The sequence below is a fragment of the Gossypium hirsutum genome, chromosome D12 (genome assembly GCF_007990345.1).
Source record: "Gossypium hirsutum isolate 1008001.06 chromosome D12, Gossypium_hirsutum_v2.1, whole genome shotgun sequence".
Classification (NCBI taxonomy): domain Eukaryota; kingdom Viridiplantae; phylum Streptophyta; class Magnoliopsida; order Malvales; family Malvaceae; genus Gossypium; species Gossypium hirsutum.
Window position 1 is genome coordinate 46,630,379 of NC_053448.1, and position 15,867 is coordinate 46,646,245.

Genomic DNA, 15,867 nt, shown 5'->3' on the forward strand with positions numbered 1-15,867 from the left:
ATTGATTATTTGGGTTGTAATTTAAAGACCCTTTAGGAATTTGGTTTTAAATTTGGGGTTATTTATTTATTTATTTTAATTTATGGATTTATACTTGCTGGTCGTAGGAAATTCGATTTTAAAAAAGTTCTAATAGTTTCTAAACGCATGATCACTTGGGCTGTTTTATAAAAGCTTCTGCAACGAGGGATGTTTCAAAAAAATGTTTTAAATGAATAAAGAATACTTCCTAAGTTCTAACAAAGGTTTACTAAAGATAATAACATGGAATATTTTCAACGTAACAACGAGGTTTCAAAAACACTATCGTGTGACATTTTCAGATACGGTCATAACGTTTAGGTTGGGTTTGGGGTGTTAAATTTAGTGGTATCAGTGTTAGGTTGCAAAACTCGGTTGTGGATTATGGGTTTTAAATTTGGTCTTTAAAAAATTAGTTTTTAAATGCTTTGAAATATTTCTACTGGGTATGTGGTGCACCAAGTCTCCGGCGCCAATCTTGTAAGTGTTCTGAAACTGATACATGCTATGATATTCTGAAAGTGATATATGTTACGATATTCTGAAACTACTATAGGTAGTAGAGATGATCATGGGTTGGGCTACCAGGCCCAGCTCGACGGTCTGCCCAAAAAATAGGAGGTTTCGGGTAAAAATATAGGCCCAAAATATGGGTTTGGGCAAAAAATGAGGCCCGTTTTCCTCGGGTAAAACATTTTTGGCCCGGACCCGACCCGGCCCAGCCCGACCCGAATTATATATTAAATATATATTTTTATTTTTAATTAAATATACTTTTTAATCAAATATATATATTAAATATATACTTTTTTGGTGTTGTAAAATTAATATGGATAAATTTTCTTTCAGGCTCGGGCTTAGCAATTTTCTTTCGGGTCAGGCTTGGACAAATTTTCAGGCCCATCTTTCGGGTCGAGCCGGGCCTGGGCTTGGAAAACAGGCCTAAAATTTTGTTTGGGTCTCAGCTCGAACCCGGCCAGGCCCGACCCATGACCACCTCTAGTAGGTAGTATACTGTGAATACACTCTAGATGGTGTATATTGAGACTGTAGCAAAACTGATAGAAACTGTGATATATGATAAATCACTCTAAATTATAGAAATTGTTAACATAAAACATCTACTAGTAAATACTGAAACTGATGCATAAAAATTCATAATACAGATAAATCTGAATAGACATAAGCGCACGAGGTATTCATGGACGTGGTACTCAAGGTCGAGGTAGAGGCCGTAGGGGGTTCAGTCTGAATCCTTTTTCTTGGGTAATATAGTGAATTTGGACACGAGTGAGACGCCAGTGTCGCCTACTTCTGAGACTGAGTTTCGTGATCGCATGGCCAGGGACGACGCATTATTCCAAGCTATGTTGAGGACATTAGAGAGGGTCGCTGGGCCTAATATTATATTTGGGATGGCTCTGGTTCAATAGAGCTGAGCTCTTTAGGGGTGTCACTGGGGTCGCCCGTAATGTGGCTGAGTAATTGAGGCTACGGAGAGGATTATGGATGACCTGGATTGCACCTCCGAGCAGAAATTAAACGGTGCGGTCTAGTTGCTGCGTGATGAGGCTTATCAGTGCTGGCTTACTATTAAGGAGGGCACTCAGCCCAAACGTCTGATTTGAGAGTTCCTGAATCTAACATAGGGAGATCGATTACTGGTAGAGTATGATGCCGAATTCCTGTGACTGAGCAGCTATGCGCGAGGTATGGTGGTGACTGAGGATGAGTGTTGTGTCCACTTTGATAATGGCCTCAGAGATAATTTGAGAGTCCTAATAGCTTCGCAGAGGGAGCGTGATTTTTCCTCACTGGTTGAAAAGGTGAAGATTGCAGAGGAGGTTAAGTGCACTGAGCGTCAAAATCGCGATAGGGATTCAGAGCCCTCAAGTTTTGTGTAGAGGCCTAAGAAAAAGGTCAGAGCTGATGGACCAGTTAGAGTTGGGCCCTTTATTACTGCTACTGGGTTGTAGCCATGTGTCGACTGTGGTAGATGCCATTAGGGTTAGTGTTGGAGAAGGATTGGGGCATGTTTGAGGTGTGCATCATTGGATCATCGCATTAAGGAGTTTCCGTTGAGGGCCGATCAGATGCAAGCTCAATGTACTAGTACTGCAGACCTACAGAGGGTAGTACAACCGCCACCTAGAGGTCGTGGTCAGGCTAGGGGTGGTAATGGCATGGGTCGTGGACAGAGAGCACCGGGCAGAGGTGCTGGACAGATTAAGGCGAGGCAGCCTGCTTTAGTTTATACTACACGTCGCCGAGAGGATAGAGATGCTCCGGATGTCATCACAGATACGTTTCTTATTTATGATGTGCTTTACACTACATTTATAGATATAGGATCTACGCATTCCTTTGTTGCCTGTTCTGTTTCCAAAAACCTAGGGCTTTCGGTTGAGAGTACTTTTAGTGAGGTGACTGTGCTGAACTTGCTGGGGCAATCTATTAGAGTTAGCAAACTGTACAGAAATGTTCCTTTAAATGTTCAAGGGACGGTATTTCTGGCTGATTTGATGGAGCTTCCGTTTGGGGAGTTCGATATGATATTAGGGATGGACTGGTTGGTCAAGCATCGTGTCAGTTGGGACTATGCTACTAAGAGGGTCGTATTAAGAACTGAGGAGGGTAGTGTAGTAGTTGTGATTGGGGAACATCAGAATTACTTGGCTAACATGATTTTTGCATTGGTAGCTGAGAAACTGGTTCGTAAGGGATGTGAGGCATATTTGGCTTACGTAAGTGCTTCCGCTTTTGGGGACTCTACTGTAATGAACTTCAGAATTGTGAGAGATTTTCCAGATGTCTTTCCTGAGGAGCTACCAGGTTTACCTTCGAATCAGGAAGTGGAGTTTGGGATTCAGCTTTTCCCTAGTTTAACTCCGGTGTCTATTGCTCCCTATCGAATGGCACCGAAGGAGCTTACGGAGCTTAAGGCTCAAATTCAAGAGTTATTGGATCGTGGGTTTATTCGCCCTAGTGTGTCCTCGTGGAAGCATCGGAACTATTTGTTAAGAAAAATGATGGATCCATGAGGATGTATATCGACTACTGACAACTAAATAAGTTGACTATTAAGAACAAGTATCAACTTCCAAGGATTGGTGATTTGTTTGACCAGTTCCGAAGGGCGTCTGTGTTCTCAAAAATGGACTTGCGTTCTGGGTATCGTTAGTTGAGGGTTAAAGAGGCTAATGTGCATAAGACGACATTTAGGACTTGTTATAGTCACTACGAGTTCCTAGTGATGCCATTTGGACTGACTAATGCACCAGTAACTTTCATGGATCTGATGAATCGAGTGTTTCAGCCCTACCTGGATTGGTTTGTATTGGTGTTCATCGATGACATATTGGTTTATTCGAGGACTGAGGATGAGCATGATGAGCACCATAAGATTGTTCTTCAGATTTTGAGGGAAAAATTGCTCTATGCTAAGTTCAGCAAGTGTGACTTCTGCTGAGGGGATTCAAGTCGGTCCTCAAAAAATTAAAGCCGTAATGGATTGGAAGCAGCCTAAGAATATGTCTGGGATCCGCAGCTTTTTGGGGTTGGTAGGTTATTACTAATGGTTTGTAGAAGGATTTTCACTGATCGCTGCACCCTTGACTAAGCTACTACGTAAAGGTGTATCGTTTGACTGGACTAATGCATAGCAAGAAAGCTTTGAGAAGCTTAAGACTGTACTGACTGAGGCTCCTGTTTTGGTACAGCCTGAACCTGGAAAGGAGTTCACGGTTTATAGTGATGCATCATATGTCGGTTTGGGATATGTGTTGATGTAGGATGGTAAGGTGGTTGCATATGCATCTCGTCAGCTTAAGATACACGAGACGAACTATCTGACGCACAATTTAGAGTTGGCCGTCGTAATATTTGCATTGAAAATCTGAAGGCATTATCTGTATGGTGAGAAGTGTATCATCTACATTGATCACAAAAGCCTCAAGTATCTCCTTACTTAGAAGGAGCTGAATCTAAGGCAGCGAAGATAGGTTGAGCTGCTTAAAGATTACGATTGCACCATTGAGTACCATCCTGGCAAGGCCAATGTGGTGGCCGATGCATTGAGCTGTAGGGCTATGACTGATCTGAGAATGATGTTCGCTCAACTTAGCTTGTTCGATGATGGGAGTTTGTTGGCTGAGCTTCAAGTCAAGCCAACTTGGATCGAGCAGATTAATGGTAGATAGCAGAAGGATGAGTCTTTGGGTCTTCAGTTCCTATAGATTGAGAGTGGTAGCACTACGGGCTTTGGGTTGAACTCTAAAAGTGTGTTGTGTTTTCGAGGCCTGATATGTGTGCCGAATGATTCGGGCTTGAGGCAGTCTATTTTGAGAGAGGCGCATAGTAGCCCTTATGCTATGCATCTTGGTAGAAACAAGATGTATCGAGATCTTCAAGAGTTGTATTGGTGGCCAGGGTTGAAGCGAGAGGTTATGAATTTTGTGGCTAAATGCCTAACTTACCAGCAGGTTAAGGCTAAGTATCAGTTGCCTTTGGGATTGCTACAGACGATTAAGATTCCGCTATGGAAGTGGGAGCGAGTAACAATGGATTTCGTTAGTGGGAGAAAATTCAGTGTGGGTCATTGTGGATCGATTGACTATGTCTGCACACTTCATCTCAGTTAGGACAAATTATTCTTTGCAAAAGCTAGCGAAGCTCTATATTTCTGATACAGTGAGACTGCATGGGGTATCGGTTTCAATCATCTTTGATAGGGATCCTCGTTTCACGTCTTGATTTTAGAAAAAAATACATGAGACTCTGGGTTCAAGGTTGGACTTCAATACTGCGTTCCGTCCTCAAACTGATGGTCAGTCAGAGAGGGTGGCTCAGGTACTGGAGGATATGTTGAGGAGTTGTGCTATTGATTTTCGAGGCAGTTAGGAGGATTTTCTGCCGTTAACGGAGTTTGCCTATAATAATAGCTTCTAGCCTAGCATCCAGATGGCACCTTACGAGGCATTGTACGGTCATAAATGTCACACTCCTTTATGTTGGACTGAGTTGGGCGAACGACGTGTTCTGAGTCCCGAGTTAGTGTCTGAGATAGAGGATAAGGTTAAATTGATTTGGATCGTTTAAAGCGGCTTCTGACAGGCATAAATCTTATGCGAATTTGAAGAGGCGTGAAATCGAGTATTCTGTGGGGGACTTTATTTTTCTCAAGGTCTCACCATGGAAGAAGGTACTGAGGTTTGGTTGTAAGGACAAGTTGAGTCCTAGGATTATTGGACTTTACCGTATTCTGAAGCGAGTGGGACCAGTTGCTTATCCGTTGGAGCTACCTCTAGCGTTGAATCGTATCCATGATGTGTTCTATGTCTCTATGTTGAAGCGTTATCACTCTGATCCTACTCATATTGTCCCTGTTGAGGAGATTAAAGTTAGGCTAGACTTGACCTTTGAAGAGGAGCATGTCCAGATTCTAGATCGTGATGTAAAGGTTCTGAAGAGGAAGTCTATTCCTTTACTGAAGGTTCTATGGCGTAATCATAGGACTGAGGAGGCCACGTGGGAGACTGAGGATGCGATGCGTCAGCAGTATCCTTATTTATTCTGATTAGGTAAATTTCGAGGCCGAAAATTTCTTTTAGGGGGTGGAGTTGTAACGCCCCAGAATTTTTATTTTTATTCTTGAGAAGATGTGACACAATTGTGTGTCTGCTTCAGTGGTTAAGTGATCTGGGTGTGTGAAAGGTCCCAAGTTCAAGCCAGGACTTGGGCAAATTTTGGTATTTTTATGAATAAGCCCTATCTTTGGTCAGTACGCTTTTAAGTAAAAGTTGGAAAATAATTAACAGAATGGGTCTGCTGGTCTGGTGGATAAGTGGAGTGTTGGTGTGAAGCAAGTCCTGTGTTTAATTCTCTATGATGGCGTGGAGACAATATTTTTGCTCCAATTTCGGCTAAGAGTTATGTTGGGGCAAAATTCTGAATAGTTGTGTTTTTGTGGGTTAATAGGGAGTGATTTTAGGAGATAATGGGGGAGAGGTTATCAGAAAATAATCTGGTTATCTTTTTGTTACAGAAAAAGAATAGAGTTTCGATTTTCTCTCCAATTACCCAAACTTTTTCTAACTTTTTCTTCTTCTTTTTTCCCTCCTCTGCCGATTCTTTCTCCTAGTTGCTGCCGAAATTTCCATTATTTTTCCCCCTTCCATTTCTTTCTTTATTTTCCAATTGATTTAGTTGTTCATCGTTGGCTGCGTGTGTTCAGTAAGTAACGATTTTGTTTATTGTTAATCGTTCTTGGTTAATCTCTGAAAAGGGGATTCCTTTTTGGTGTTTAGGAGTTAATTAAGGGGCTGGTGGTTTTGAATCGACGCTATGATTGTGCGAAGTCGTGGTTACTCAAGCGAGTAAGGGTTTTGTTAGGTTTTTAGTCGAGTTACTTCCAAAATTGGTTGATTAAAAACGAATTAAGTGATTAATCTAAAGATTTGTTGGTCGATTTTTAGGTTCTGGAGGCTTAGGAGTGCTTACGCATCAAAAACGATATCAGGTGTGTACCCTAAATGCAGAAAATGGGATTTCAAAAAAAGCTAAAATTGTTTTTTGTCGAGAAATAAGAGAAATAAGATAAAATGATGCGAAAAATTGTAGAGAAAGGTAATAAGGGTGTTATAAACTTGGAAATCAACATTTTGCACTAAAATAGTTTTGGATAGCAGCAGTAGTCTAACTTTGATAAATCATCAAAAATAGTGGAAAATAAGTTAGAGGTTGAATAAAATACGAAATTAAATTTTATTAAGTCTAGTTTTTCATGGAAAAAATCGTGCAAGTAATGAAATTGTAAGTTATGAGATATAATGAATTTTGTGAGATAAGGTGAGAATGGGTTTGGGTTCCCCTGTTCTGACTTTGGAAAAATCATCGAAAATTGTAAAAAAATAATTAGGGGCTAAAATTTATATGTTTAAATCCTTAACGAGTTTATTTTCAAGAGAAACAAACAAAAAAATCATCCAAATTCCGTACTAAAAGATAAATAATTTTTAGTAAGGAAAGGTTGAAGCTGTCAAACAGCAGAATCGGGATAGATTTGAAGATTTTACTGTACTTATTTGATAAACTATAAAATCTGAAAATTTTATGGTAAAAAGGTATTTGAGTCTAGTTTCGAAAACATCAAGCGGATCTTAATTTGGAATTCTGTAGCTCAAGATATAAATAATTTAGGGACAATGGCTCAAGTAGACAGCTTTGAATGTAAATATAAGTAAATAGTGAAAATATATATATGAATATTTAGCTAGCATGGGTTACATTAAAAATGGATCACACGGGCAAGGCCAATTTGGGCCTAGTGGGCCATAGGGGCACACATGGGCGTGTGGGCCCGTTTTTACCGGAATGGTTCTAAGGTTGCACGAGTCACCCAAGTCAACTGTGAACCAACTGTAAGGTCGGAAAGCGCTACTTAAACCCTTAAATGTATGAAATTGACTAAATGATATCTGTACTGAGCATGTTAATATCTGAACTGAATATATGTATTGAAATTGCATAATAGCATATCATCCATTGTATGTTGCATTGCATTGGGTTGGGGGTTGTTGTTCGGAGGAAGGGTACTGAAAGGCTTTAAGTCTAATTTACTGGCAGCTCAGCTGCAAACTACTGTTTTGTGTCGCATTTGGTACTACTTGGAGTGTAGGGATGGGTGGGTTGATTATATTCCCACATGGAGTGTAAGGTTGGACGAAGATTGTGTGTAGAGGCTGGATGGGTAGGATTTTGCTACTGCATAATTGTTACTGGTACTGATACTATGATGTGCTAAGGCCCTACTACATTTTTGACACTGTATTGAGATGGGTTAAGGCCCAAACTGTCACTAATACTAAAAAAGGCTTAGGCCCAAGACTGTTCAACTGTGCACTGTGAATACTGATTGTTTGTTTGTTTCTATGGGATTACACACTGAGTTTACATAAACTCACCCTTTTTGTTTAATGTGCACAGGTAATTCCCAGGTTTAGAAGGATCGGTGCGACAGAGGACTCAGCGGTGACCACATAAATTTTTGGACTTCATGGTTTTCAATTTACGTTTTATGATTTAATTATTATTGATTATTTGGGTTTTAATTTAAGGACCCTCTGGGACTTTGGTTTTAAATTTGGGGTTTTTATTTATTTATTTTACTTTATGGATTTATACCTGCTCGTCGTAGGAAATTCGGTTTTCAAAAAGTTAAAATAGTTTCTAAACGCATGATCACTTGGGCTGTTTTATAAAAGCTTCCGCAATGAGGGATGTTTCAAAACAAATGTTTTAAATGAATAAAGACGACTTCCTAAGTTCTAACAAAGGTTTACTAAAGATAATAACATGGAATGTTTTCAACGTAACAACGAGGTTTCAAAAACACTATCGTGTGACATTGCCAGATACGGCCATAATATCTAGGCTGGGTTTGGGGTGTTACATCAACTGTCGTCTTCAACGCGAATATTGCTTTATTGAATTTTATTTTCCACTTTCTTTGTGTCACTTGCATCCTCGGCTTTTGGTTCTGTAACTTCATTACCATTGATAACCTCCCAAAGGTCTTGTCCTTGCATATAAGACATGCAACCATGTATTATAGCTGTTATTAAGCTTCTTCATCCTACCAACAACTGACAACTTGTAGGTCCGCCATGGTATCGACGGATGATTCTCACAATTAAATACCCAAAGAGTGATATTTTGTGAACAATGCACCCAGTAGTTCTTAAAAAAAAAGAGGGGTCACAACAGACACTCTTATGTACCAAGTCTTTCCTTAGCTAGAATCTTTCTTAGACATGCAATTTCACACTACCACACTTTCGTCTCACAATGCTGCAACCACAAAGCATACTAAGGAAAGTTTCACTTCAACCTGACTCGAATATCAATTGTTGAACATCCAAGCCAATGACATCGCTAAAATAAAATTTAGCTACACCTCCTACCAATCCAAAATAAGAAAATAAAGGAGGATTTTAAAGAAACCAAACAAAAAAATTAATATTTGGTTTGGTGCCATAATACTTATAACATAGGTCTTTATATAGATTGAAAGTCCAACTACCCTTGTTTCTTTAAGTTATGTAGGATATGGATTTTTATATAAACTCATAACCCTTTGCCTTTTGTTCCTAAATGATGTGAGATTTATTCCACTATTAACAAAATACTTAAACTAAACTTAGTACCAAAAAACTAAAGACAAAAGCTAAACTTTGCACAACAACAAACACTAACAAAACATATTTTCCAACAAGTTTAACCGACTCTTTAGGTATTTAATTGACTTGTTTAACTGACTTGTTTAGTTTGATTATGACAACACCAAGATTAAGGCTTGGTTGTATCTGAGCAATATACATGCTTACGAGTTGAGTGGCCCTCCCAACTTGGTAGGCATGTTCAGTCTAAGCCAAGTTTGTGTAAAATGTTTTTTTTTCCCTGTTACTTTGGATTACCTTAAATTAAATAATTTAAAACTATTTTTCCTTAAAATTGAATTAGAACATATTAATATAAAATTACATTTTTATTTTTTTATTATTTTAAATAGTAAAATAGGTTATTTAGACAAGTTAAGTTGATTTGAGCTCGGACCTGAAAAACTTTTAAAAATCAAATTGGGTCGAGTCTGGCTCAATCATGGATAGGTCTATCAAGTAAGGGTGAATTTTGATTTGAGTCAACCTAGTTTGGCATGAATTAAAATTTTGATTCACTTAAAAACTATTTTTAATAATTAAATTAATATTTAAATTTAAATTTAATCATAAAATACTTAAATATTAAAAGAAAATATTTTAATACTTTTTTCTTTTAAAATAATAAAATTAATTATTCGAATAGGCTCAAATTCAATCCAAATAAATGTAAAAAAAATCACAAAATTTTTGGAGTCACAACACATGAAAATTTTTAAGCTTAAGGGGATATTTGATTCAAATAATCTCACATTTTGGAGGATAATGTAAGATGTCAACATAACATTTTCACGTGTAGATTTCAACTATTACATTTAGTTGATAATTTTACTTTGTCAACAGTGTCAAGATTATAGAATATAATGAATAATCTCGATACCATATGTTTCGAGGAAAATGTTTAATTTAGGATCATTTATCTTTTATTTTTATCATTTTGATCAATTTCATTCTTTAAAAAAAAACTCATACAAACCTTTGATCAATTTTTATAATGTTTACTTTCATAATTTCTTTTTTTAAATGTTGACAAGGCATATCAATGGAGTCAACAAATTACATTTGATTGTGCAATTCTTGAAAGAGCTAATTTTATTTTTCTGTAAAATTGTATGATTAGTAATATCATTGTTTAATATATTGTATCGGAAAATAAATTGTTTGATATTAATAATTTTATTCATCAACAAACACTTTCAAACATTTAGTGAGGTGTGCCTCGCATTTCCGGACATTTTGCAGGCATTTGACAAAACCAGAACTAAAGTAGATGCGATATTCCGACGACGAGACGAATTCCAACTTAAAGCAGTTGCGTAATTAGACTTTTTGTAGGGTTACTTTTCCCATTTAAAATCAAATTATACTAGAGATATTTTAGTATGATTAGACATCTAATCTCAGCTTATAAATAGGGTCATAAGTAACCCTAAAAATCATCATAACAATCAAGAGAAAAAATTAAGAGAAAGCCTTGAGAGAGCTTTAATGGAATTTTGTGCTTTAGCCAGAGAGCTTTGTTTTTAGGGTTTAGAGTTTGTTTTGAATATATCCATCTTGTACTTTTGATTATTTTCTCATTAGTGAAGTCTTATTTTACCTATGATTTTTTATCCTCTTCATTGAGGAGTTTTTCCACGTAAATATTTGTGTGTTTTGATCTTCTCTACTTTTCTTGTTCATCATTTTTTTGGGTTTATCCTTAATAAAATGGTATCAGATCTTGGTTAGTATTTCGCAATCAACTCATTCAGATATGGCGACGATGAGATTCAAGATCAAAAAGTTTGATGGGATCACAAATTTTAGTTTGTTGCAAGTTCGGATGACTACATTATTGGTTTAGAACGGCCTGAAGAAGGTCTTTACGTGGCAAAAGCTCGTGGATTCTGATAAGACATAATGAGATGAGCTTGATGAGAAGACTTTGTCTATAATTTAGTTGTGTCTCACGAACAATGTATTGCAGGAGGTACTTACGGAGAAAATGACATCTACCTTATGGAGAAAGTTAGAAACCCTCTACGTGACAAAGTAACTGGCTAATCGATTGGAATTGAAACAACGTATATACATGTTCTGTATGGCTGAGGTGAGTCCATTAGGGCTCATATTAGTGAATTCCTTACTCTTTTGAATGATTTGAAGAATTTCAAGGTTAATATAAATGATAAAGATCAGGCTATGCTATTATTGTGCTCTTTTCCCCCTTCATATAAGTATTTCAAGGAGACTCTAATTTATAATAAAGATAAACTTTCATTCAAGGATGTGAAGGGAAACTTGTTGAAAAAAGAAAAACTAGATAATGAGTTAGGTTCGAATAGCAAGTCGGATGGGCAAGCCTCAATTTTGGTTGTAAGAAGTAAGCTAGACCAAAATTAAGGAATTAAGGCAAGACATGTGGTTATTACAAGAAGTTAGGTCACATTAAGGTAGAGTGTTATGAGCTACAAAATAAGAACATGAGGGATATTGAGAGCAACAAGAGAGGGAAATAGAAGGTTGAGGTAGCCAATGCTAGTTTGGCCGAGGAAAATAGTGATAATTGGTTGCTGGTGTCTATGCCCAAAAGGTTTAACTTACATCAAAAGGTCTTACCACATATGTCTCAACAAGGACTGGTTCTCCACATATAGTCTAGTTGAAGGTGGAGCTATGCTTATGAGGAATAATTCACATTGTAAGATAATTGATATTAGTACCGTTTAGATCAGGATGCACGGCGTGATTATCAGGATATTGTCAGATTCAGACATGTGCCTGATTTAAAGAAAAATCTCATCTCCCTAGGTAAATTAGACTCGAACGATTGTAAAATCATCATCGAGTCAAGCGTCATTAAGGTATCTCATGGAGCTCTCGTTATGATGAAAGGTTAGAAAACCAACACTCTATATATTTTGCAAGGTTCAATAGTAACTAGTGCAGCAATAATTTCCTTATCTATTATGAAGTTGGAGTCAACTCAATTGTGGCATATGCGACTTGGTCATATGAGCAAGAAATGTATGACCATTTTGAATAAGAGTCTTCTAGTTTCCAAGTTCAAACACCATTTGAACTTGGTTAGTATTCTGCAAAGATCAAGTTAGACCCATGACAGGGCCCGACAAAGGAGGCGTGTTAAAATACAAGTCAATGTGAAGATTCATGGAGTGTGCCTCGCATTTCTGGACATTTTGTAGGCATTTGACGAAATCATAATTGGAGTAGAGGCAACGTCCCGACAAGGAAGCACGGGATGTCATGACGACACGACGGATTCCAACTTAAAGTAGTTGCGTAATTAGACTTTCAGCAAGGTTACTTTTTCCCGTTAAACTCAGACTAATGCCAGAGATGTTATAGTATGATTAGACCTGTAATCTCAGCTTATCAATTAGGCCATAAGTTACCCCAAAAATCATCATAACAATCAAGAGAAAAAAAATAAGAGAAAACTTTGAGAGAGCTTTAAGGGAATTTTTTATTTTAACTAAAGAGCTTTATTTTCGAGGCTTAGGGTTTATTTTGAATATCTCCATCTTGTACTTTTGATTATTTGCTCATTAGTAAAGTCTTATTTTACCTGTGGTTTTTTATCCTCTTCATTAGGGGTGTTCATTAGGTTAACCGACCCAAAATAACATTAACCAAATTAACCGACCTTTCAAAATTTTTAAGCATTAATCGAACCGAAATTTTTTCAAAAAAATTAACCGAACCAAATTTTTTTTGGTTAATTCGGTCGGTTAATTGAATTAACCGAAAATTATATGTTTTTTTATTTTTGGTTAAAAATTAACCGAATTACCCGAATTAACTGAATTAACCGAATTAAATCACTACATAATTAAAAACATCACATAAGTCTTTGAATTTTATTTTTATTTATTAAATTATTTTTAATTTTTATGATTGGGTTGGGTTGGGTAATTGGGTTGAGTTGGATACTTGGGTTTGGATTGGGTTTAGGTGAATAGTGGGCCTATTTATATATTATAATTTTATTTATTAATTTTTTCGGTTAAACTGAAACATTAAAAAATAATTAACCGAACCCTGACCGAAAAAATTTGGTTAACCGACCGATTAACCGAATTTGGTCGGTTAACAGAATTTTTTCAGTTTTACCCGAATTTTGCACACCCCCACTCTTCATCGAAAGAGTTTTTTCAAGTAAATATTTATGTGTTTTAATCTTTACTTTTCTCATTCGTTGTTTATTCTAGTTTATCCCTAACACATTTTCCTTATATCAACCCCATCATGTATAGTAACGTTTTTAGTGTTTAATTATTCATTTAATTTGATGTATAACTTAAGGATCATGTTTTTTAACTATTAAAATGTGTTAAGAATAAAGCAAATATCACGTCTCCATCACTTACATGAAATCTTTGCTAAAATTGTTTTAAAATAGTTTTAATATATAAATTATAATAAAATGTTAAATGTAATATATAAGCTTTTGCAATAAAAAAATTAGGTTTATGTAACAAAAAAAAAGAGAATACAAATGTTGGAAATGTTTCACGAATTTGATTAAATTTTTTTAAAATAATATTACATTTTGTTAATTAAACAATAAAATCTTACATTGAAATTAAATAAATCAAATAAGATAATATAATCCACCTAATAATATTACATTCCAATAATTCTAATAAGAATACAACATCCTTAAATAATTCTAATAAGAATACAACATCCTTAAATATTTGATAGATTAAGGGTGTTGGATAATATTACATTCAAATATTTTAAAACAAATTTAGCAAAGATTGATGGATTTATGATATTTCCTTTCTTCTTTAAATTTTGGATTATTTTAAGTTTATATTAGCTCAAACTTGAATATTTTCTTTCGCACATGCTTTTTCGACCTCATATTTTTTTGAACTCAAATTTTAGACAACCTTAAATAAATTCAAATGATTTTAATGTTTTAGAAATTATAAATATTTTTATTTTGAACTTCATAAACTCATTATTGTAATAGCCCAAATTTCAGTGGTGTCAGAAACAGTGGTTCGAGAGCACTAAATCTGACGAGTGAGTTCGAAAATCTTATTATTTAGTATTTATGAGTTAAATGTAATTTTAAAAAAGACTTTTTAAATAGCGATTTGTGTTTTAAAAGAAAGTATTAAGTTAAATGGTTTCGAAAATAAGGTATCGAGACCTCGATTTCATAAACCGAGTCATAAATATTTTTATAAATATTTAAGGAGTGTCATTAAGTTAATATTAAAGTTTCGTTAGAAAATTTTAACGTTTTGATAGTTAATTAAATAAAAAGGACTAAGTTGAAAAAGATGTAAAACTTGATAATTAAAGAAAATAGTGATTAAATAGCCAAGTGGTAAATAAAGGAGGACTTAAAGTGTAAATTGGCCTAATTATATGGGTGGGGCGGCATAAGTATGAAAGAAATAAGGAAACAATGTGAACTAAGGGTAAAATTGTAAATTTCGTAAATTAAACAAATAAAAGAGTTTCTAGCAATTTCTTCATAATTCTCAGCCAAAAACACCATATAAGAGTCTCCAAAAGCTGGTTTTTCATATTTTTACATCATGTGAGTCCAATTCTTGCTCTTTTCTTAAAATTTTTGTGTTTTTAAGATTTTTACAATTAGGTCCAACTATCTATGTCATTAGTTTTTGATGTTATGGGTAATTTTAAAAGTTATGATTTCTGGATGTTTGTGATGAATTAACATGGATTTAGAGCTTTAATTTTATTATATGATGATTTTATCAAGTGATTTTCATAGAAATTGATTTTAGGACCAAATTGTGAAAAGATTAAATATTAGGATTTGGTATTGAATTCTATTTATCAAGGGCTGCATAACAACCTATAATATTTAGATAAATTTTTAATTGAAAAAAAAACTAGCTCATTTGATAGATTAATTGGTGAGGGACTAAATTGCAAAAACTGTAAAAGTTGGGGTAATTGTGTAATTTTAAAAAATGAAGGGTACTAATTATGAAGTGAATTGTTACTGAAAGTACGCTAATGAATGAATAATTTTATATTTTAGATTGAGAGCCCGTAGACCAACGAGAAAAAGGGAAATTAGCAGAATGGTCCTGAACTACTACAAAATTTACAAATTTACCCCAGGTAAGTTCGTATGGTTAAAGTTTAATAATTATATTGAATTGATGAAGGATGTTACGTATTTAATATATTGTTGAAAAATAGAACGTTGTTAAATTTATTATGTATTTAGTATATTATTAAATAAAAATAAAATATTGTTATATATTGAATTGGAATGAACATCCGGCTAAAGTGGAACGCGGAATTGAGTACAATCGTTCTGTGGCACAGGAAGAATTGGCGAAGATTTACCCAAGTAAATCGAGGTTCAGCATTTGTTGCAAACTTTCGTGTTTACTTTCCGTTTAGCTCTTATGAGTTTCAATTAACTCATATAAGTTTCCATTTAACCCTAATGGGTTTCAGTTAAGCTCTTTTGAGCTTCAGTTTAACCCCTACGGGTTTCCGTTCAGCTCTTATGAGCTTCCGTTCAACACTTTTGGGTTTCTGTTTAGCACTTGTGTGCTTCTGTACAGCCTTTGGGCTTCTGAATACGATGTACTCACATCCGTAAGTCGTTCTCCGATTTGGTAAG

At 35.5% G+C, this 15,867-nt stretch overlaps 1 protein-coding gene across 1 annotated transcript; it reads left to right on the forward strand.

Moving 5' to 3' along the window:
* Positions 1-1,733: 1,733 nt before the first annotated feature.
* LOC121224551 (uncharacterized) lies at positions 1,734-3,812 on the forward strand. The gene is made up of 3 exons (XM_041108009.1): positions 1,734-1,865; positions 2,091-2,912; positions 3,741-3,812. The coding sequence occupies exons 1-3, from the start codon at positions 1,734-1,736 to the stop codon at positions 3,810-3,812; spliced, it is 1,026 nt and encodes a 341-aa protein (XP_040963943.1).
* Positions 3,813-15,867: the final 12,055 nt, after the last annotated feature.

What these genes read in the sequence shown, in the direction of transcription:
- LOC121224551 (XM_041108009.1), top strand. Translation starts at nt 1,734, where the DNA reads ATGGTGGTGACTGAGGATGAGTGTTGTGTCCACTTTGATAATGGCCTC. An exon ending in AGGTGAAGATTGCAGAGGAG is followed by an intron (nt 1,866 to 2,090) that starts GTTAAGTGCACT and finishes CATCGCATTAAG; the next exon opens with GAGTTTCCGTTGAGGGCCGA. An exon ending in TTTTCCCTAGTTTAACTCCG is followed by an intron (nt 2,913 to 3,740) that starts GTGTCTATTGCT and finishes GTTTTGGTACAG; the next exon opens with CCTGAACCTGGAAAGGAGTT.